Source organism: Uranotaenia lowii, chromosome 2 (assembly GCF_029784155.1).
Source record: "Uranotaenia lowii strain MFRU-FL chromosome 2, ASM2978415v1, whole genome shotgun sequence".
In the NCBI taxonomy this organism is placed as follows: domain Eukaryota; kingdom Metazoa; phylum Arthropoda; class Insecta; order Diptera; family Culicidae; genus Uranotaenia; species Uranotaenia lowii.
Genome location: NC_073692.1, coordinates 326,812,939 through 326,838,052, shown reverse-complemented (window position 1 = coordinate 326,838,052; position 25,114 = coordinate 326,812,939). Strand labels below are relative to the sequence as shown.

At 37.1% G+C, this 25,114-nt stretch overlaps 1 protein-coding gene across 1 annotated transcript; it reads right to left on the bottom strand.

Annotated features, from left to right (window-relative positions):
* Positions 1-5,220: 5,220 nt before the first annotated feature.
* On the bottom strand, positions 5,221-23,950 carry LOC129742945 (ribosomal large subunit pseudouridine synthase B-like). Its single transcript, XM_055734882.1, has 3 exons — positions 23,728-23,950; positions 23,081-23,678; positions 5,221-5,431 (listed from the first exon to the last, which is right to left on the bottom strand). Exons 1-3 carry the CDS (start codon positions 23,948-23,950, stop codon positions 5,221-5,223), a joined length of 1,032 nt encoding a protein of 343 aa, XP_055590857.1.
* Positions 23,951-25,114: the final 1,164 nt, after the last annotated feature.

Genomic DNA, 25,114 nt, shown 5'->3' with positions numbered 1-25,114 from the left:
CTCAGGAGGCAACGGATTTTCCAACTGAGCTATATCACAAGTCCATTAAACTATTGTTATTATTTTTTTTATTCATTTTTTTTTGCGATTATTATTCTTTTAAACCAAGTCTGATTTTTTTTTCAGAATATATGTTAAAAATTACAATCATGACCAAATGACAGTAGCTGATTCCTACAAGTTTGAATTGTTTACAAGCCTGCCTACCTTAAAATTAAAGTTTACGCAAACATTTTAAAGTCCAACTTTCTTCTAGCGTGTTTCAGACTAGCTCATCATTAACAGCTAATTTAACACTTAGCATATTTTTCCCCTCCAACTTCCATAGTTTATGACTAAAGTCCATCCGGGGTCGACCCTTCGAAGCTCCTCCGACTTACATAGGTCCGAATTGCGGTCATGAGCTGGCATTTCGCACCAAAACACTTTAAAGCTACGCGTTTTGGGGGGTATTCTCTGTGACGAGACAGAAAACGTTTGGAAAAAATTGCCACCATTTGTGAGAGAATTTAAATGAGCACTAATGGATCCGCGTGCTAGTCTTCACCCTTTTTTTTTTGTTTCTTTGGTGGTTTCATCCCGGGTGGGATCATCCACAATTCATCTGCTTGTTTCCCTCTGTGACGAGTTAGAGGAGATTGAAATAATTAGAGGAAAGTTTTTTCTTCTCGACCATCATTTAAACATAATTCACGCTCGTGGTTATCGTCTGTCAACTAGGAAACAGGCAAAAAAAAATCAAGCAACACTCGTTGAAACCCCCAAAAGGAACATGAAATGTTACTTGAACTTAGTTGCAAGTTGTCAGCGTAAACGTTGTGGATGAAAGATGACAGTTTATGGTTGATTATTACAGTTAAGGTTGGTTTGAGGGTAGTAAACGTTTTTTTAAATCTCCGGTATTTCCGGACAATAAATTTTTTTTTAGCCTCAAAACAACTTTACAGGGTAAATCTTCCCCTGGACAATTTTTAATGTAGATCATTGAAAAATTAAAGGTTCAAGTTGTTGTTTTTGAACATTGGAGTTTTGAAACATGCATTATAATTTGCCTAAAAAGATGATGGTCAATTCATAAATTGTAAACACAGTACATCAGTATTAAACAATTTGGTCAATTTCTCAGAACTCGTTTCTACTTCAAAACGATCATCTGCCTTTAGGTGAATATTGATATGTTTTGTTACAATTATTCAGTAGATTATTTTAAAAATGAAAACAACATGGGCCTATGTGCACTGTTATTATTTGTTTCATTAACTTGTATAGCCTTGAAACAGTAAAATTTCAAGTGTTTCTCATATCACAAATACCAGTTTCGTTCCAATTTACCTTCAAACATTTTCGCAAATGAAGGTTTTCTCGTCTAGTGGGTACTTTTGTAACGTTTCATGTATCAGTAACATCATCGGAGCTAATTGTTACAAGAAGATATGCTCCGTTTGCATGACGAAACTTTTCTCACCGGAAGTGTTTGTCAGAAAGGCTTCTCTTCAGCCACTCGCCTTGACACGCCAAGCAAAGCTTCAAGTGAGTAGCTAAAGTTGGCTCACAAGAAGACAAAACGCTGCTGCAGACGGAAGACTTTGTCTATATGTATCTGCTTGCCTTTTCCATACATATATTGATGTAAGTAACAACAAGGGCGAGAGAGACAGAACCGCCAGTTAAAAGTTGATTCATGCCAAACAGCTCTAAACGAATGAACGAGCATAGAACTGTGCAATATTACTGTGTAAGTATATATCAGAATCAGCAGCAAGCCGTTATTCGGCAAAGTTCAAGCAGCCTTGTTCGGTGCAAGTGTATATCCTTGCACGCCCCAAGCCTTTAGGACCGACGATGAACGTGGAGCAATGGTTTTCCGCCAGGCCGCCCTCCCGGAACAACTCCCGGAAAACTTCCGCCGTCCAAACAACAACCGTTCCAGAAAAACCAACTTCACTTTGGCGGTTGAACTAGATTAAATCAGGAGTTAATTTACGAAAAATATGTTTGTCTATACAGCCCGGCGACGGACTTAAACGAGACATAAGGAAAACCTTCAGAACGTCCGGGACTTCCTATTTTTGTTGGGGCTGGGTGGTTTTCGGGTCGGCCCTGGGAACAACATGATGAGGTCGACACCCAGAACGATAACGATGACGACGATGTCGACCTCCTTCCACCTGCACTCCGGTTCAATTTTGGAATTGGCGGAGGTTTGGTTTTACCTTCCGACTAACTTCTCTTCTCAATTGTTGGTGGATAAACTTAACCCTGACTCATGTCGTTCATATTAGCTTGAGAGCTGCTTCAGCTGAAAAGTATGCATTTGGAAAGGCACAGAAATTCGTTCCATCCGAAAATTTGACAATCTAAAATTTATGTTAATTTATTTAACGATGACGTATCATCGATAGAATGTTGTGGAATATTTCCGAAAATTTTCAAGAAATGCCAAGGCATTTGATTTCAATTGAGCACTCTAAGACCTGATGTTGGTGTTACTTATAATAAGGCCTGAGCTCAGAAAAGAGTGGGAACGCCTGATATCTCAGAAACTACTTTATCGATTCTAATACACTCTTGATTTTTACATAAATTTGTATGTTAAGCTTAGCCTTAGCCTAAGTCCAGCCTACGCCACCTTCTGGATACTGGGTTCGTCGAAGAGTCGCACGAGATTGTGTCCATCCTTCGCATCCAAACTTCGTTCTCCTGCACGCCGCCAAAGATACCTTTTAACACTCGACGCTCGAATACTCCGAGTGAATGCAGATCCTATCGAGCAATATCAACGTCTCGTGCCTCCAGAGGACAACCATTCTAATGAGCGTCGAGCACAGTTTACACTTTGTGCGAGAGCTAAGTCTTCTCGACAGAATTTGCTTGTGGAGTTCATAGTAGGCACGACTTCCGCTGATCATTAGCCGCCGTTGTTGTCTGTGGTCACCAGTGAGCCGAGATAGATTAAGGCTTCAACTATCTCCAATTCGTTGCCGCCGATCGTGAACTTGTTATTACTGGGCAAGCGGGCTCGGTCGGTCTCGGATCCGCAGGCTAGCATAAACTTCTTCTTGAACGTATTAACCATTATCCAAATCTTTCCTGCTTTGCGTTTCAGATTGTGGTAGACCTTCTTCTAGATCATCTTCTCCGCATAGCTCATCATGGTCGATCATGTCGTATGCGGCATTGAAGTCGATGAATAGATCGTGCGTAGGGACTTGGTGTTCACGGCATTTTGGAAGATTTGCCGTAGCGTAAAGACTTGGTCCGTCGTAGACCGTACCTCCATGTAGCCGGCCTGATGACTTCCCACAAATCTGTATGCTTGTGGCTTGGTGCAGAGTAGGATTCGGGACATCACTTTGCTGGCGGCACCTTGTATAATTTGTCGTCCGATTTGTAGATGGGGCATATAACCCTCTCCTTCCACTCTTCCGGTAGCTGTTTTGTGTACCAGATTCGGAGCATCAACCGGTGTAGACAATCGATCAACTTATCCGGTCCCACTTTGACAAGTCAGCTGCCATGCTATCCTTGCTAGCCGACTTGTTGCAATTCAGCTGGCCGCTTCCTGAACTTTACTTATCGTTGGGAGTGGCACCTCTACGTCGTTGGCTACGCCGGAGATGTACCTTTCCTCAACTTCTTGGTCTTCTGCATGTGCGCCGTTTGGCTAGTGGCACGAAACCTTTGAGGGGTGCATAGAGCTTCTGATAGAACTTTCATGTTTCATGGGAACGATGCAGCTCGCTGTCTCTTCCGCTGTCGTTGATTTTCCACTTTTTGACGGATGCTTCTCTGCACTACTGCTACCCGTGCGACGTTCTTTTCGTCCATCAAACTTCTACACTTCTTGGCGAACCAGTCGGTCCGTCCAGTTCCGTCGATGACGTTCTCCGCAACACTGTTGATGGTATCCCAACAGTCCTCGAGAGAAGCTTCGTCAAGCTCGCCCTCTGCCAGCAGCGCTGCTTCGAACGATTGCGCGTAGTCTGCCGTGATATAGGTTACTTAAGGCGAGCGTCGGTTTCGTATGTTGTTCAATACAAAGAGTTTTGGGCGCATCTTCACCATCACCAGATAATGATCTTACTTGATGTTGTCGCCTCGAAAGGATTCGAAGTCGATTATGTCCGAGAAGCGCCGGCAGTCTATCCATACGTGGTCGATCTGTGATTGCGTTTGGTACGGTGATCTCCAGGTGTACTTTTGTGGGAGGCTGTGCTGAAAAAAGGTACTTCGTACGACCATTCGTTTGGTGGTGGTGAATTCGATAAGTCTTGAGCTTGTTTTCGTTTTGTTTTCGTTGTTCAGCTGTTGCGCACTGAACCTTCCAATTGTTTTTTTTTCTCTTGGAGAGTCGTGCGCTTGGTTCAATGAATCTTTTCGCCTGAGTTGCTCCCTCTGCTGTTCTCCAGTTGGAGACAATGGTGGTGCTTTCCCAGTTCTTGAGTTCCATATTCAAGGCACTCCTAGATACTCCGCAGAAAGGTTCAGGTCCAATTAACAGGCCCTGGGATCCTTCCCTAGCTAGCTGGTCTGCTTCTTCGTTCCCTAGGATACCGCAGTGGCCTGGAACCCAGAATAAAAATACTCTGTTCCGTATGGCCAGGTTTCTTAGTGCAACAATACACTCCCATACTAGCTTGGAGTAACATGTGAAAGTACTTAGTGCTCGAAGAGCGGCCTGACTATCAGAGAATATATAGATACTTGTGTACCTGTATCCTCTTTTCAAACAGGCTAAAGTGCATTCTAAAATTGCTTGAACTTCTGCTTGGAACACTGTTGGCCAGTTTCCCATAGGAATTGAGATCCTGAGTCCTTCCAATTGATGGTTGAATTCCTGCTCCTGGCTGATGATCATCTTGATATCATGTTTTCGACAACGGTCGTATTTACGCTCCAGCTGCGCGTGGAATTTGTCTTTGTCGTTACTGATACTTCCGAGGTGAGGGATGTGCACGTTGATGATGATGATGTTGAAGAACCGGCCTTTTATTCTCAACCGGCACATTCGTGGGTCGATCGACCAAAACTCTAACACGCGGTTCTTCACATTTCACAGCATTATAAAAGCTGTTCCAAGCTCGTGTATGTTACCGTAGCTCTGGTAGGTGGCATGACCAACTCGGGACGTTCGTACCGTGTAGCCCTTCAAGCAAATCTCCTGCAGCGCTACGATGTCGAATTTGCGTCATGGATTCGCACGGCTCGTAGCTAACCCCACTATCTCGCAGGAGGACCGTCGTGATGTTGCTGTGTTGGGTCCCAAAAACCATCAGGACGTCGTTGCACTCCGCACGCCATCCCTGACATGAAGTACAGACGCGTACTTACCGAGGTTGGGTAAACGATCTTCGTCAAGGTTGCTCGTACCCTAGCTAGCACCACGGAGAGGTAGAGAATCGAAGTTGTTAGACAAGAGGTGATATGACCACTACACGAAGGTTGGATGTATGGGGTCTCGAAAGGTACATTGTCTACCGTTCGCTAGCCAAACGATCTTCAATCATCATGAATTCTTAAGCCTGTTCTTCCGATTCTTTTTTTAAATTTCAACCTGCTTGAAATTCTTAACATTTTACTCAGGCTGTCTTCTTAACTCGCCTTTTGATTTCAAGCTGTTCTTTTGTCTCGCTTGATTTCTCATCAACAACTCAGGCTGCTCTCTCAATTCGCCTTTCGATTTCAAGCTGTCCTCTCAATTCACTTGGAATTCTCACAAAAAGATCGGATTGGTCTCTCAACTTGCCTGTATTTAAATATTCATTTTCATCTTTATTTTTTATTTAAATCTGTTGAATTCTTATGTAATGTCATTTTAAGGCTTTCTTACTAACTTGGCTAGTTTCACGTTAAGATCAAAGTTCACAAACTTTTTTCAAATCCAATTCGGGAGAAAATTTGACTCAATTACTTGCATATATTGTAAACTACAGGTCACCTTTCCCCGAAAATGCTTCAAAAAATTGTCATTATAAACTAGTTCTCGATATTTCTAGCGATATTTTTTGAAGCGAAAATTGCGAGTTCAAGTCCCTTAGGTGATCCGTTGTATCTTACTAGAACAATTCATGGTTTTTTCGGCTTATGTTTATTTTTTTTTGGTATCCCATGTTTCTCTAATACTTAACATCACTTTCGAAAATTTGAAAATTTTCAGGCACGAATATGTACCAAGACAACTTAAGAAATTAAAATAGGATTTATTTATGTATGTATGTATTTGATTTAAATAATATATTCTTACTTATTTATAAAAATGGAGGCAAACATGTGTGCAAACACGAATAACTCTTACAGGATTCATCCGATTCGCATGTAATTTTTTTTTGTTGCGTTCGGTCATGCGCGGTGAAAAACACAACGGAAAGATTTTTTTGAAAATGTTTCTGTGGAATTTGATAATAATTTTTAGTTTTTATTCGTATCAAATAAAAATCATGGCACCCAATTTCCATTTTTTTTTTCGTTCAAACACCCAGAGTAGGAAGGCGCCAAAAACAATCAAGGCTTACTGATGCAACTGATGCTCATCCATAGTTTTGTAAAGAGTTTTGGTGCCCATTTTAAATGCCACTGTACTCTTCACGCGGCACTAGTAAAATGGATTCTTGGATGTGATTATAAATCTTCCTTATCGGGCGAAGAAAACGTTAGTAGTCGGAAAGGAGCATATTGCCGAAAATAGTCAGTTTTGCTTCAGTATCCAGGCAACTTTAACATTTTTTAATCTGATTAACCCAAAGTTTGCCAGATCACCCGTTTTTACCCGGACATTTGATACAAATTTTGAGGAAGGTCCGGTACGACCCGGTTGCTGGGATTTCGTTGAAAAAAAAAAACTCGGATTCAGCCCGGTTTAATACACTTCATTTGCAAAATCAAACAAAAAATGTTATTTAATTATTCAATTATTACGGTTATGACGTATAAATATGAAATATTTAGAGCATGTTTTGACAAATGATCATGAACGGTTTCTAGAAGCTTTCAATACAATTCTGTATCAGCTGGTGTATTCTGATGCAACCGATAATCATTCCGATGTTTTTTCTTAATTTTTGTTGACTATTCCCTGAATTTTGGCCAAATTTGGATTGAAAATTTAAACAGCAAACACCGGATATTGTCATATTTTATTAAATAGCCCGGATGCGCGCGAGATAAAATCTGGTGATCAATAATCTCGTTATTTCGTTTTGTTTATTTTACGGTCATCTTGAAGAATTTTTCATATTTCTCAAGGAGAATAATATTCAACAATGTGACTGCAAATTTTTTGCAAAATGATTGATGTTTTTATATTATGTAGCTTTTTCTGTATTTGAGATAAGGTGTAGAACGTTTGTTTTATTTCAAGATTCAGTATGCTACCGGAGTTACTTCAAGTTTCCAAAGAAAAAACGAGACGATACTACAAATTTTTTTAAATTTATTTGGTCTTTAGGATTTTAACACCTGGATGTCATTCATCCCTCAAGACGATACTACAAACAAAACAATATCTACACAGAAAAAAATGTAATCTTACTTTACAAGTGAATTTAGTTTCCGAATAATTTCTGACAAAAATATGGAAAAGGCTATAGCATCTTTGCAATTGCAAAGAAATTTACATGAAAATGCTAGCAAAACACGCAGAAATTCAATGGGAATGCTTGTTCTAAAGGACATTTACATGAAACTGTATGTGCTCAAAGCTGTCAACTCACTTGTTGTTTTGCTCCAATTCCCGTAGGAATTGAATTCCGTTTGCTGCTCGCAGAATATTCTAGCAAGGTTAGTTCTGATCTAAAATCTATCCAAATGTCTGTGAAACGACGTTGTTGAATAGTTGTTACCAATCGTCACTAATCTTTTCACATCGATTGATCATTTTTTTTCCACAAACCATAAGAGCCAAAAGCAGCGGGTAAATGCAGCTAAGGACTTAGTAAAAAAAAATTTTTTTTTTTCTATTCTACAGTCTGCAGTCCAATTCCCAGGGGAACTTCAAACACTTATGAACAGGTGTAAACATCAATCATAAATTTTTTTAATAAAGTATGAACACCTGGTCAAACTTGTGTTTCCGATTTTATTTCGAACATTGCAATCCAATATGAATTTTGAATTGGGGTAAAAAAAATGTAAACTTACAATAAACGAAGCACATGAATGCTATTGGGATTTTACATGAAGTATGCAGTATCATCACATGTAAAAGGCCGATTCCCTTCTACCCATGTACTTGCATGTAATGCTACATGGATTTTTCTAACTGTGTACAGAAAAACAGAAAGAGAAGGACAACACAGCTCTAGTTGAACACATAATAGAGACAGGACACATTTTTAACATAGAAAAAAACAAATATCATAGACTCAAGTTTCAACAAACACACTCTAAATTTCTTCGAGATGTGCTATATTTTCAAAACTTAGAAAACAGCCAACCAGAGAACTGATGTCCAAAATCTCAATTCCATCTTTGCATCAGTTTTAGACATCTTACACAAACACAATTACAAAAAGACCCATAAAAAACTTGTCAGAAATATCGATATTCAGAAAACAACGCAAGAGGAAACTATTCTAAACAATTCTACGTAAATGTCCTAATTTATGTTTTGTGTTAGAAAATTTAAAATTTTAAATTTGAATGTAAGTGGATAGTTTCATCGTATAAGGCAACCAAAAACATAATTTTACAAATTTCACAGTGAAACCCCACCACTATACATCCGGACAGTACACCTTTACTAAAGCAATTCGAAATCATCCATTTTGTAAGTAACGCTAGAAATTAAGATATCAACACACATTATACACTTTACTAATTGTTAAAATAAACTACACATCACGCACAGGATCCCTGATGAAGGTGTTAACCAACACCGAAACGTTGGATCAAAAATAAATGTTTTTGGATTCAATAAAATTGGACTGATTTGCCGTTAATTTAAACGTTACTAAAAATATTTACCGATTCTGCAAACGCGTTCTTTGAATTTAAGAATTCAAGAATGAAATTAAAATTTCTTTAATTCTCTGCTTAAAATGAGTGCTTTCAATGCCTTTTAGAAAAAAAAAACTGATTTTATAACCCTTTGATATGAAGTTGCTGTGAATCAGAATTCCAATTTTATTTGACCAGAGCTTAAGCATTCATGTTTTGAAAATATTACGAAACTTTATGTTTTCGACCGTGATTCATGTTTTATAGTAATATTGGCTATTTTTCGGTCCAGGAATTCAATCAAACAACTTAGTTTTTGAAATGCTCGACGTTTCGACAATTTTTGGTGATCTTTCTCAAGGGAACTGGAAGTTTATTATCTTCCAGTTCCCTTGAGAAAAACCACCAAAATAGGTTGAAACGTCAGGCATTTCAAAAACTGAGTTGTTTGATTGAATCCCTAGACCGAAAAATAGCCAATATTACCATAAAATATTTTGAAACTTTAATTTGAGAGAAGTTCATATAATTTCTTTGTGATATCATGATGAGAAGTGTTGATTGAAAACACTGTAAATAAAGATGAGCCGTTTCTGCAACATTGGTATACGGTGAAGAATACTTCTTACATAATTTTGGTGAAAAAAAAGGCAAAATTGCGACAAAAAAAAACATTCTTTCGCGCACTTATCTTGGGGTGAATCGAAAATGGACATAAGAATATCTCTGTAAATGAAGAAAACAATGCAAAACGGAAGAAAATTCATTTTTGAGTTTATTCTAGAAGATATCCGCTTTCAGCTTTTACTGGAAATCAAGCAATAACAACCAATATTTTTTATGTTTATTTTTGCACCTAGAGGAAGGCACCAGCATTAAAAAAAACTGCGAAGCGAAAAACAACGCAATATTCCAGGTTCAATATGATGGAAGCTCAAATGAACGTTTTCTTCGATTAATTAGCCACTGTCTCTAGTGAAGTGAACTTGGGGAGTGAAAAAATTGCTGTTTGAAGAATGATAGTAAAAATACTTACAACATTCTTTTAGATTGAGTTCGGTTCTGCCGTGATATGCTGAAGTGACGTATATGCCATATCTAGTTTTTACCAGAAAGCCAAATTTAAAAAAAAAGTCTGAGAAGTAGATAATGGGAAAAAAGAGAAAAACACTCTTATTGAAGAAAATTCAAAATGGCATATTTGTCACTTCAACATTCACGGCAGTGGTTAGATCCACTTCATATAATTTGACAGAAATATTACGAAAATAGTCCGATATCTGTCCCGAATATCGCCATTTTGCGGTAACATCTACTCTCTATTAACGTAATAATTATTTTTGTGAAAATTCAAAGGCTTAACAAAGTTTGCCGGGTCAGCTAGTGTATTTATTAACATGTAATGTTAATAACCTAAAAAAAAATAAAAAAAAAGTAATTTTTCCGCGATAAAAAAAAAATTGAAAATCTGAAAGAGTATAGCAATGTTTTTTATATAAATCGTGGAACTGCAGTTTCGACATGGAACATCAGAAGAAGTACAAGGTGGCAGGGATGTATTCTGTTTGATTAACAAAAATATTTTTCAAAGACTAGCAAGGAGAGCAATTTGAGGAAGGTTAATTGCTTTCTCATGCTTATGCCTCTTCGAAACATTGCAATAGATTAATTTAATCTGAAAGTTTTCACTCAAAAAATCTCAACAATATTTAAACATATGAAGCATGCAATCTCCTTTCAAAATTTTGTTATAACTCAATCTTGAGCTGCTGTATTTTATTTTCTACAAAAGTATGTATGCCTCAATTGTTACCTAATTTAATTTTTTTTGAAATGTTTTTTTTTGTAAATATTAAAATTTAAAGAAACACCTAAATACAGCCCACCGGCGAGGTATATCTCGTGGCAACATTAAATTTGTATCCGTTTTCGAGTGATCCTCCGACCCTTCACCGTTGCATTGATTTCGGAACAACTTCTGCTCGAAAACCTTTGCGCTTATAGTTAGTTTTAGTTTAAACAGCTGAAGAGGAAAAGTTCCTCATCGGGACAGTAGTATGTAGGTACCTTCTCAGTACTTGGCTGCAGTAAGTAAGTATCTATGTTTGGATTTGGAGCAACAGACTGTGTGCTACCACCAAAGAGAGAGATATAGAGAGCTAGATTCAGAGGTAAAAGTAGGAAAACATATTCTACCGTAAAATAGTTGGGAGGAATCGGCAAGGATAAAGTTGGCTTGGCCCAGCTCGTAAGGATTTTGTGGTTTTGCTACATGCAGGAGCCGGAACCGAAGCAAGTGGTCAAAATTTGTGTGGAAAGGGAAAGAAACGGGGTTTGCACATGCAATTATGTGGCATAAGGACCAGGGAACGGGACTTTCGTTTGTCGGAACAGTTTTACGCCCGACGGCCATACAGAAAGTGGAAAATGTTTCAAAATGCAACTAGCGAATGTGCACACTGATTTTGTTATTTTTAAAGGCAAATTTTAACACAGCGCCTTAGGAAAAATTTCTCCTGCTTCGTTTGAACTGTTCGGTGGAAAACAGAGGGAAAAAACAAAAAAAAAGTGCTCAAAAAGTGGGAACGTTTCGGTTGAACGCATGTCGTTCCGGAAAACTTTTGCAATCGTCTGCGAATGTTGTGAATATTTTTTTTCTGTTCAGCCGTGCTACTGCAATATGCCAAGCATTTCAATGCCACATCACGGAGAAAAGTTTATTAATGATTCATCCTGTAACGCTACGGTCGACGTTGCAAGACCTGATTTTTTAAAGCTGGATTAGTAAATTCATTGAAAACAGAGAGGTTTGAAAATAATCTTCTGAGCCCTTTTGAAGGAGATAATTGCTAAATTTATAAATTTTGTCTTTAAATATGCAATTCCAATCTTCTATATCTTTTACTCAAATTTATGTAAATTCCAGCATTTAATATTTATCACTAAACTGTTACATTGAATGCAAAGAATAAATATTGCATTAATTTAAAAAGGCAAACAAACCCCCCTATCCCGTTGTCAAAGATCTTAAGAAAATGTCAAACACCTTTCCCCTCCCTATGTGCTTGCGTTTTTTGTGAACGGCCCCTTATTGAAAAACTAACTTCCGCTCTAACATTATTTTTTTGTGTCTCAAAACTCTATACATTTCGTTGAAAATATGACCGTCGCAGTTCCTCCCACTTTGGTCTCATACATAAGCGAAGAAATAATGTACCTACTTAATTTCATAATTGTAAACAATCGTAATTAACTTTCCCCATTGCTTGGGTTATGCCTCAATGCCCCAAAAATGAGCTGCGTTCTATATGGATTTCCTCCATTCTAAACGGAGCGTGTGAGTTGCGGCATTTCAACCATCAACCAAAGGCATCCGTTAGAGCGCCTCGAGACTGGTTCCGAAAAATTACCTCAAAATTGGTCTTCCATTTCGCTTTAACCTCCTAGGGTTTAAACCAGAAAAAAAAGTGGCAGGGGTCTAATGACAGCCCTATCTCTTGGCGCAAGGGAGTCGGGCCGCCGCCAGTTGAATGTCATCTATCCACCACTGACTGCTCGTTCACATCCGGTGAAAATGAGCGAAATTAAAAATCCCAAAATGAAGGCAACCTCAAAATAGGCAGCCCCGGGAACGGCTAAACGAGGTTGTCTTCAAAATATTTGCTTTAGATTAATCTAATAATAATGATAGGCTGTGCGGAGGCGCCCTTCGGGATTCAATTTTTCATATGGCGGTAGTTGTTCCACACATGGGACCTGCTGTAAAGCTGCTTTAATCTGTTGATGAAGATAATGCTGAGAGTTTTACTTTCGAAACGTTAATCGGTTAAAAATTACATCGAAAATTATATCAGCTGATGAGGTTGTCATTTATCATTTCTAACGGAATGTTTGTAATTTAATGGTTGAAATAATGGCCAAGAAGTAATACCAAGCCCTTGGCAATGTACAGAAATATTGTTCAAACCATTTAAAAGGGTTAATCAAAGCTTTTTTTTCCGATTTTTTCTACCGTAGAAAAAGTTGTATCGGAACGGTTTATGGAACATTATCGATACATTTTCATAAAGATCGGCTCATATATTCAAAGGTTGGATATTGATGGTGCATTTTGTTTTGGCTCCACAACTATGTAAGTTTAAGAAATACAAACAGTATCAAGGATTTAAAACTTTTTTTTTGTTTTTTCACACCCTCTTATAGAGGATGCCTAGCTCCAGATACAAAAAAAGTGAAAAGAAATTCATAATTTTTTTTCGTGTTTTTCAGCAAAAGCTGTAAGTCAGAATTTCCTTGAATCAACTTAAAAGTAAAATGACTTTCCATTTTGATCATTTTCTTTTGTTGTTTGGGATCCTAGATAATGTTATGCGCTTGTCCTGATTCACCCCACTATAAGCAGTGCTATAATGCCGGAACAAATTTCAAATCCTTCTTTTGTCACTCGGAGTTGGAACATCGCGAGGGGGGGGGGGGGGACAATAAAAACTAATAAATTGGAATAAATTGCACGGAAGCTTGTATGCAACAAAACCTTTAAATCGAGTAATTTTTTATCGAATAATTGAATGAAGTTGTCAAGAAAACAAAAGGTGAAATAACTCCCATCTTCTTAAATTTAATAAATTTAATTCCAAAAATTTTTCTTAAATTTGATTTTTAGTCTTGTAATCTTTCAGATTTTGGAATTTTCTATTGGAATTTACATAAATTACTTCAAACTTTATTTATTTCCCCCTTCGGGTTTGTGGAAATTTCGAAGGGGGGGGGGGACAAAAGAAGAAATTGATCTTTGTGCCAGCCTAATTAAACCAAATAAGCAAATTAAGCAAATTTTTAAGAATGGTGGGGCTCTCATCCGGAGGGAGGTGATCTGATTCACTCAAAACATTTATTTTTCTTATTTATATATATCAGTAATTTATCCTACTGATTTAGGCCAGATTGAAGAGGGTTGATGCATTTTCATTATCTTTTGGTATGGAATAACCCATGTTTTTTAATTTTTTTAAAAACAACAAAATTTCAGTTCAATTCCTTTAAGCTGTTTTGCTTTAAATTAAAAAAAAAACTCACGAGTCATGGAAAGAAATAATCTGGATTGCTTGATCTCGATTGATCTTTACGATTTTCACCATGTCTTTCGCGATCAACCATCATGTCCCCATTCAACCCATTTTTCGGTTTCGAGAATTCAACCTTTTTGTTCGAAGTTATTGTCATGAAATCGGTTATGTTTAAAAAAAAAAGTTTAGGTGTTTTTTAAATTTTGCATTTATCAATATCTCTTTTTTGATAATCTTAAAAAGAATTAACTTTTCCAATAAATTATACTTCCAGGTAAGTTGCTAATAAAATATTGTTCCAAAAAATGTTTCAAAGTACTCAGTATGTAATACTATAGTAGTAGCACTTGATGTTCATGTTACTTTATTAGATAATAAATCTTGAATCGATTTATTCACTTGTTTACAGGATAAAATTGCCTGAAAATTGTAAAATGTTTGCAGTCTTATGATCATTTTCAGACTTAGTGTTGGTATACTCTCAGGTTTTTTTTTACGCGTGGGAAAAGTGTCGCTGAAAAAGAGCTGAGATTTAGAACTACGCAATTCTCTAAATTCACATAAAAAGACCTTACTTAGTCTATGACCTGATGAACAAGACCGCAGTGGACTTCACGTGAAAGGACATCCTGAAATTTATTTCAATTACACGAGAATTTTTGCAGAAATAATTCACACCAAAATAACTGGAGACAATGAAGTTGTAAATAAACAGAAAGATTCAATGAATTTTGAAACAGCATAAAACTCCATTTTACTAAAGATCAAAACAGTGACAGACAAATATGAACATAACATCAAAAACAAATACAAAACAGACAACATACAGTAGTGAGATGTTCGCTCGATGAAATAAGCTATTTGATGTAGTAAAATGGGAAATTGTATAACAAAACACATTTCATTTCACCCTATAGTTTCCAATCCCACCTTTAGACGGGATATATTCAAATAACCGCATAACCGCAAAAAACCGTATCGAATAGTTGGTTTTACAACTTTTTAAGCTAAATGATTAAAGATATGTATTAATCCTTGTAACTGAAAACTGTTTAACTAGCAGTTGTCAAAAGTAACAGCTAACTGAAGCTTTAAAACATGACAAAACTTCATCTGGTTTTTTTTTCTCGAAAAATGATCAAGTTCGTTGCCTCAGATATCCTTGGTCAAAATGTTTTTCGATCTAAAAATTTCATCACTTTAAATTTTATTTAAAAATCGATTTCGTTTCTGTTTTGAATTTGATGCTTTGGAGTTACATTGATCAGTCTCTATTTCAACGAGTTTTCTCTATCATAAAGGATACAAAACACCTTCATAATATTTACAAATGCTAGTTTATTAATTTTGTCTTGCTTTTCAACGTTTTCTTTCAAAAACATTTATAATGGAAAAAAGTAGTTCTAGGTTGCATACATTTAGGGGCAAAAATTAAAACAATTGCTAAATAGTTGAAGATAGAAACTACAAATGAAATTTTACCTCCACACATTCCTCTAGGCCCCCCCACTATTTCCATTTTCATTTTTCTTTAAAATTAACCATTTGATAGGGATTCTATGCATTTGTCCAATACGGGCTTTATCTTGGAAAACGTCCTTATTTTTTAAATATCAAAAATATACCACTAAAAGACTATAGATATAGCACTATAATTGTACATACACAAAGAAAAAAAATTGTTCTTTCACATTCAACAACCCGTTTGCTTCTAAATGCTTTTTGGATTCATCAGGAGAGCTGTTTGTTTGCAAGCCTTGGAAAAAGTGGATATTTTAAGATTTTGAAGTTACATTTTTACTAACAGAAACAAAAAATCAAATACAAACCAAATTTTGACTATTTGATACTTAACTCATAGGATTTCAAACGTAGAAACCAGTTTTCAAAAATTCAAACTATAGACTGAGTTATTAGTGATAATTTGCAAAAATTTATTGTTTGTCAAAGATACCTCGGTGATCAAAGTTACCTCGTTTTACGGTAGTCATAAAGTAAGACAATAATTCAAAAAGAGGCGCAATATTTACTTTGAATTTATTATGAAATTTCTTAGTTATTTGTAGGTCAATTTTAACAAAAACTACATCATTTAACGAAAAAATTAAATCAGTGTTCACATACCTCTAAATTAAAGAAAAATTGGTTAAAGAGTGTAAAGATAACATCCCAGTACTGAAAGTCAAGTTTTTTACCCTCTGTGCTTATGCAATTTTTGAAAAAAATATCAAAATTTGTCTTTTAACTAGGAAGTTATTCGTAGAACAAAAGTTGTTTGCTTCTGTGATTTTTAAGCGAAAAAAAAAATTTGTTATAGAGGGATAAGACCCACTAAAGAGGAGCGAACAGCCAAAAGAAGCTCGAAACGTTTTTGCCGACTGGTAAGCAATGTGTCGATAAAATCAATAATCATATGATGTATTACGTTTTATAGTGTTGAATTACTAAATTCAATGATTTTTTGTTGTTTTTCTGTTTATATCTTGTTTGGTCCAGTTCGATTTTATGATATCATGCCATGGTTTATCATGATCAATTTTGTCTTATCGTGTTTTGCTCCACCTATTTAATTTTTCCAATGTTATTTTATCCAGGCGTTTTTAAACCCATTTTAAATTTTAATTTTAAAATAGATAAATAATGTTTTTCCTCTTACATAATTTCATTAAGTTTATCTTTGTTTTGTCGTGTTATATCTGGGTTAGTTGTGTTTTATTAAGTTTTATTTGGTTTAATCTTGTATTATCTGATATCATCTTGTTGAAACTTGCTATTCTCAGTTTAATCTTAATTTTCCTATACCGTAAACTGAGATAATATGCAAATATGCAGCACTTTTCAACTTTGATGGCTTTCTTAAAAACTACAAAGACAGCTTATCTACCCGCTTATGCATCAAAAAATTCAAGGTTGATAGGACTTCAAATTGACGTAGTCAGAAAAATTATTTGTTTGGCTAGTTAATCTTAATTTTTTTAAAACAAGCTACATATTTTCACCTAGCTTGGAAAAAAGAAAAATTTCAACAATCTTTGTTATTATTGAAAAATTCAATGAAAACGATTGAAAATTTATAGTTGTTAATAAATGTGTGAAACTTTAATGCATAAAAACCAGTTACAGTATTTTTTTGTTTTGTTCGAATAAAATTTTACATTTTTTTTCAGTCAAAAATGTTTTTAAAGAAAAAGCATGAAAGTGCTGCATACATTAAGGGGAAAAAATACCACATACAAAAAAATTAACTAGCTGATATCATAAAAATAAATCGTTGGATGGATGAAATTTTGATGTTAACAAACGCATGATGGAAAATAAGTATGTTTTTGCATATAGAAACGAGATTTACAAGGTGTGAATTGGATTTGCAGGCTGGTCGCTGATTTATGAAAATATTTATTTAAAAAAATTGGTGATTGTCCGAAAAATATTTTCACATAAAGAGTGTTGGTATAGGATACTTGAACCAATATGCAGTTTGTAGGTTATATCATTGGGATGATCCATTATACCGGGTAAAACTGTTTACGGCTTCGAAAAATGTTGAAAATTGTACATCAATTGCTAGACTTTTTTTTCATTTTTCATGAAAATCTTTAACTTTAAAAACTAGCTTAATATGTAAGAAATTATGTCATCATCACAATCAATGAATGATAACTCGATAACATTATATCAAAAATCAAATTGAATTAATGCTGTCCGTTGTTTCAGTCCCCGCTGTTGCATGATATCCCGTTTGATGGTATGATCGTAAATTATCCTGGATTTCATGTTTTTTCTCATATATTTAAACTAGTTATAGCAAGTTTTGCCTTTATTCACAAAATTCTTTCTTTTTAAATTTTATTTAATATTTTTTTAATTTTAGTTTCAATTTTCAACATTTTCTGTTTCTTTTTTCAGGTTCATATTATTTCGTCATGTTTTATTTCTTAATATTGCTTTTTCTTGTATTATCTTGTTTTTTACTTATTCAATTTTTTATGATTTAATCTTGTTTTAGACCTCTGCTTGTTGAGCTTATTCTCTCAATTTTTGTATTTTGGGGATTTTTCGTGATTTTTAGGATAAAACCACGTTGTATGTGTTTCAAGTATGGTTATCAATTTTTTATCCCTTTTTATTTCAATTGAAAAAGACTAGTATTGCGTGAATTGTAAACAAAAAATCAGAAAAATATATCTGCTTTAAACCGCTCAATAACAACCGCTTAGAAAGTGTATTGAAATTCCATCAAATTGTTAAATTTATGAAAAATAATTGGGCGTTTTAACTCATAATTGACGCTTCACCTTCATCTTCTTCAATGGTACCAAGACTTTTCACAATCATTACTATTCATGAAAAATTTATCAATGTCTTACGATTTAGGTTATTTTTTTATTTGATAGATTTCCGAAGACTGTAGACGCCCTTTTGAAGCAAAACAAAAGCGTTATCTTCTGCTCAGAAAAATGATTAAAGAAATCTTTTAGTGGTCTTTAAAATATAAAACCTATAACGTTTACCAATAATATGAAAATTATCTTATTTGGACGTAATGTTGAGCGCTTGAAATAAATTTGAGAATGTTCCTGTTTCAATTGAGTAAAATACTATTGAGTTCTAACTACGTGTTTGAGTTTACTTAATTGCCCAACTATGTTCTCCAGTTCCTCAACTAATCAAATTTCTCCACAGTTAATCATCTGGCCATCGCTGCTTGTCTGGAGGAACAAAATTTCAATATGAGATTTTTTTTTTCAAGACGAAACGCAGGAATTTTTGTTTTAAATTTTTTCAACCCTCAAGTAGCTACATATATGATAATTTTTTTTGGTTTTTTTTTCGCTGCCAGAAATAGCAATAAAATTTTTGAAAGCTTTCCATTCAGTTCTCAATAAGCGCAACAAGTTTTAATTTCGTATAGAGTTTTTTATGGGAAAACAAAATTTTTCATTCAAAAATCTCCAGAGATGTACTAAAAGTACCAAAAAAAAATTAAGCTTATAATAAAAAATATTTCCTGATTCATGCAGTACATTTCATGTGAACAAAGATAAACCCTATCTTGTAACCGTGGGATGAGAATAAAAAATCTCAAAAAACTGCGTTGCATAGCCAGAGAATTCTTTCATTTTATAACCGTTGCAAGAACATTTCATGAAATTATTAAATGCTCTAGCAAGCAAAGTCTTCCATTTTTTTTATACTTTTCAATGGATTCAGATTTTTTATTTTAAAATGGTTATATCTAACTTTTTTTCAATAAATGCTTAGCTGCTTGTGATTTTGCAAAAAATAATGCTTAAGAGTAGTCAAAACCAAAAATCAAGACCAACTTCATTTTCAGCTCATTTAAATTTTCTGGATGATTCAATGTGCAATTCTTTTTCCACACAAAATTGAATCGCGTTGCGCTCAGGAATGGATCAAATAATTTCCAATTTAACACTGATGCTTGAACCAAAGGGCATAAAAAACCTATGGGAGAAAAAGTCATTTTTTGCAGCGGTTTAATGTACATACATTCATGACTTTACACATTTTTACAAAAACGTTACCAACTTCAGCGTATTTTGAACAAATAAGTTGAAAAAACCGAAAAATACGCGCCAATTGGTCACACTGAAACTATTTTTCTTCCCGTTTTGGAGCGCTATTTAATTAGGTATTACGAGTGGGATTTGATGTTTATTTAGCTCTCGCACTTGATGAATTATTACACCAGTTTTGTTTGTCCAGGAAAGACCATTTCGGGTTTTACGAGTTTTATTCTCGGGCCGCTTCAAGTCACCGCTCGTTCGTCCGGACTTTTCATTCACGCCGTCCATCTGCGCAAACAATCCCATAAGCTGCCTCTGAAGAAGACCTCCGAAAGCCACCCAAGAAAACGCGCTATAATTATATGCATCTTTTATGTGGCTTAAACTTTACTGCAACCAGAACGACAGACAAATAGAAGACAACACACATTGTAGATTTAACAGGCATACAGTTCAGGTTTCGGGTTTGTTTAATGTTGAATGGCGAGAACGCGTGAGGAAACGACACTTTCGGGCAACTACTGGAATTTAAAAGTCCAGCCGGCCTGTCTGTCGGTTTACATCTTATGAGGAACGTCCGCCGGTCGAGTCGTGTGTTTGCGCGGTGTCAACGGAACATTCTGATTCCGGGGAATGATTAATGTTTAGCATTTTTTTCTTAACTTTTTCATGGTCCTAGGAATCTAATTTCAATGTGCGTGATGAGCTGTTCGAGCTCATGATGTCGCATATTCTTGGAAGTTTGGAAAAAAGCGCTGCATCATTTTAAGTAACTTATAAAACCGTTTGTTGTAAGATTTATTTCAAGTTAAATATTCTATTTAATTTCAACACTGCAGAGCTTTACCGCTGAACGTAAACTGAGGCAGTTTTTTTTTAAAGACTAGCTGATCCCGTACGAACTTCGTTTCGCATTTAACTATAAAGTTGATGATTTTGTATTTGGTTGGTAATTGGGAGGAATTTTCACCAAAAAAAAGTCTTAAAATACTAAACAGATTTTGCAAGCGACCTATTTGCTAGTCTACCAAACGGAAAATTAAAATAAGAAATTTATTAGCCGTCGAAAAGAACACCCGTGTACGATTTTTTGACTTTTTCTGATGCATAACAACGAAATAATGTCTAAAATATTTTAAAGGTAACATTAACTACCGCTTTTCTGTCGTCTGATTGAAAAATTTAATTTACAAATCAATTGTCCGTTTTGTAAAACACCCGTGAATGAATTTTTGTCTGGATCTCATGCTAATAAAACAATTATTGCGAAAACATTAAACATTAATTGTGGACGACCCCTTTTTCTATCGTCTTATAGAAAGTTTGTTATCAGGAATCGATTCCTCATCCTGCAAAACTCTCGTGTTTAACTTTTTGCCTCGATATGATACCTTACAACGTAATTATTGCAAAAAAAGAATTCGAAAAAGTTAAGACAAACCCTTTTACTGGTTCGTTGTAAAAATGAAATCAATAACATGTGCTGTAAAACTCCCACGTGCAAATTTTCATTATAATCCGATGTATAATCAAGACAATAATGTAGCATAAACAGTGAACAGATGGCACTGGGGGTATAATGTTCAGTGTGGGCAAAACGCCCCACTGCAATATCTAGATAGGTATACACTTTTTTTTAAAGAATTTTGTACGTTATTCCCTTCTAATCTACAGTAGAAACCTTTTGTACAAAAAATTAGCATCAAATTTGCGATAAATCCCTGCAAAAATCCAAAATAATTTTTCAAGCCATATTCCTTGCAATTTGTGCCTTGACTTTCGTAAGGAATTACGGCATCTATTGTCAAAAAAAATTACCTGATATTTGTTACAATGATGAACATTGGTCCTGAAAAGCATCACAAAACGAAAAATTTCCTTATTTAACTATTTTTTCTGTTATTTTGAACGATTTTTAATAAACATGTCTAGGTAGGGCAAAACGCGCCATGTCCGTTTGTCTCTAAGCATGTTTCATATTTGATTAAATGTATATGCAGTTTCATCATAACAATTTTAAAGATATTTATATGTTGTATTGAAAAACATAACTTGAATATGAACGAATATATTTAAAATTCCTAAATTTAATATAGATTTAATTACCTATCCACAAGAATTTCAGTATATCTGGCAGCTCTGCGCGAAGCAATATATTTTTCCATCTGAGAAGTAGAATAGAAGTTTTTTTACCTGGCAAACACTTTCGGAGGCACTTGAATCAATAAACACTTATTTACACACATATGCGTATTATGCCCCTACTGAATCTGAAATCCAATTTTCAACCTACTCTTCAAACTTCGTTAAATTTGTGGAAAAAAGTTAAATATAATATGATATAAAAAATTTCCCCTTTACCAGTCATTTGACTGGTCACGGTCCGAATAGGTATATTCAATATGCCGGTCCTTCTAGTGTTAAAGCATCTTTTTGGAATTGATCATTGTTTATGAAAAGTTCGAAAAACGATTCTAAATAGTAACTTTAAGAATTTTTTTCAATAAGCAAATACAGACCCCGTTCGATTTTGGCAACACACCCGTACATTTTGTGTTGCCAAAATCGAAGGTTGCAAAAATCGAACGGTTTTTTTTCTCATCGTGTTTTTCAGTTATTTTATAAAATAACTATTATAATTATCAAAAACGTTGGTTTTAGTCAGTTTCCGACCATTTGTAGTCATTTTTTAATTTTTTCATCATGTTTTTGATGCATTTTGCACTTTTCTTGTTTTGTTTATAATGTTTGTTTTCTTTTGTCATATTTGCTGTTTTTGTCAATCTTCATAATTTTCTTGTTGTTTTTGTCATATTCGGTCTTTTGTTTGAATTTGTTTTTTAACTTTTTGAATTTTTCATCTTTTTGTCATTTTTGAGTACTTTATCAAATTTTAAAAAAAACTTTGGTTTTTATTGTTGTATTTTATCACCATTTCAGAACATAAAAACGTATTTTTGATGTTTGTCTATATTAAATAACGAAAACTAAAAGATAATGTTATTTCTAAAAACCGTTCGATTTGGCACATGAGAGGACTCACCAGTTTCTGGGGGTGCTTATCAGTTTCTGAAGAAATTTCTCATTTTCTGCAGAAACTCATTAGTTTCTGAAGGAACTCATCAGTACCTGAAAAAACTCTTTACTAACTTGAAGAACTCATCAGCTTTTTAAGGAACTCACCAGTTCCTGAGAGGAGTCAACAATTTCTGGAGGTGCTTATTACTTTCTGAAGGTATTCCTCATTTTCTCAGTGGGTATTCCTCACACATCAGTATCTGAATTAACTCATTAGTTTCGGAAGGAACTCATCGGTTCCTAAAGGAACTTTTCGTTTCCTGAATATTCTTATTAGTCTCATACTAGACTCAAAGGAATTAAAAGAAGACGCAAAGAAGTATTCTTAGACAAGTTACGCTAATCAAGTCATACACTTACTCTAGTGTTGAACTTAGCTCTTCCATTTCTGAATAAGCAGTCTACAAATATTCCAATGGGAACAGTGGACACTTCTTGAAGGTCCTATTACTACAAGAAAACGTAATAAATTACTGGTAGTCCTCGGCCTTGAAGGCCTTCCCGGGGCCTTGAAGGCCTTCCCGTGGCCTTGAAGGCCTTCCCGTGGTCTTGAAGGCCTTCCCGTGGCCTTGAAGGCCTTCCCGTGGCCTTGAAGGCCTTCCCGTGGCCTTGAAGGCCTTCCCGTGGCCTTGAAAGCCTTCCCGTGGCCTTGAAGACCTACCTTCCCGTGGCCTTGAAGGCCTTCCCGTGGCCTTGAAGGCCTTCCCGTGGCCTTGAAGGCCTTCCCGTGGCCTTGAAGGCCTTCCCGTGGCCTTGAAGGCCTTCCCGTGGCCTTGAAGGCCTTCCCGTGGCATTGAAGGCCTTCTCGTGGCCTTGAAGGCCTTCCCGTGGCCTTGAAGGCCTTCCCGTGGCCTTGAAGGCCTTCCCGTGGCCTTGAAGGCCTTCTCGTGGCCTTGAAGGCCTTCCCGTGGCCTTGAAGGCCTTCCCGTGGCCTTGAAGGCCTTCCCGTGGCCTTGAAGGCCTTCCCGTGGCCTTGAAGGCCTTCCCGTGGCCTTGAAGGCCTTCCCGTGGCCTTGAAGACCTTCCAGTGGCCTTGAAGACCTTCCCGTGGCTTTGAAGACCTTCCCGTGGCCTTGAAGACCTTCCAGTGGCCTTGAAGACCTTCCCGTGGCCTTGAAGACCTTCCCGTGGCCTTGAAGGCCTTCCCGTGGCCTTGAAGGCCTTCCCGTGGCCTTGAAGGCCTTTCCGTGGCCTTGAAGGCCTTCCCGTGGCCTTGAAGACCTTCCCGTGACTTTGAAGACCTTCCCGTGGCCTTGAAGACCTTCCCGTGGCCTTGAAGGCCTTCCCGTGGCCTTGAAGGCCTTCCCGTGGCCTCGAAGGCCTTCCCGTGGCCTTGAAGGCCATCCCGTGGCCTTGAAGGCCTTCTCGTGGCCTTGAAGACCTTCCCGTGGCCTTGAAGACCTTCCCGTGGCCTTGAAGACCTTCCCGTGGCCTTGAAGGCCTTCCCGTGGCCTTGAAGACCTTCCCGTGGCCTTGAAGGCCTTTCCGTGGCCTTGAAGGCCTTCCCGTGGCCTTGAAGACCTTCCCGTGACTTTGAAGACCTTCCCGTGGCCTTGAAGGCCTTCCCGTGGCCTTGAAGGCCTTCCCGTGGCCTCGAAGGCCTTCCCGTGGCCTTGAAGGCCTTCCCGTGGCCTTGAAGACCTTCCCGTGGCCTTGAAGACCTTCCCGTGGCCTTGAAGACCTTCCCGTGGCCTTGAAGACCTTCCCGTGGCCTTGAAGACCTTCCCGTGACCTTGAAGACCTTCCCGTGGCCTTGAAGACCTTCCCGTGACCTTGAAGACCTTCCCGTGGCCTTGAAGACCTTCCCGTGGCCTTGAAGACCTTCCCGTGGCCTTGAAGACCTTCCCGTAGCTTTGAAGACCTTCCCGTGGCCTTGAAGACCTTCCCGTGGCTTTGAAGACCTTCCCGTGGCCTTGAAGACCTTCCCGTGGCCTTGAAGGCCTTCCCGTGGCCTTGAAGACCTTCCCGTGGCCTTGAAGACCTTCCCGTGGCCTTGAAGACCTTCCCGTGGCCTTGAAGACCTTCCCGTGGCCTTGATGACCTTCTCGTGGCCTTGAAGACCTTCCCGTGGCCTTGAAGACCTTCCCGTGGCCTTGAAGACCTTCCCGTGGCCTTGAAGGCCTTCCCGTGGCCTTGAAGACCTTCCCGTGGCCTTGAAGGCCTTTCCGTGGCCTTGAAGACCTTCCTCGGCCTTGATGGCCTTCCCGTGGCCTTGGAGACCTTTCCGTGGCCTTGAAGACCGTTCTGTGGCCTTGAAGACCTTCCCGTGGCCTTGAAGACCTTCCCGTGGCCTTGAAGACCTTCCCGTAGCTTTGAAGACCTTCCCGTGGCCTTGAAGACCTTCCCGTGGCTTTGAAGACCTTCCCGTGGCCTTGAAGACCTTCCCGTGGCCTTGAAGACCTTCCCGTGGCCTTGAAGACCTTCCCGTGACCTTGAAGACCTTCCCGTGGCCTTGAAGACCTTCCCGTGACCTTGAAGACCTTCCCGTGGCCTTGAAGACCTTCCCGT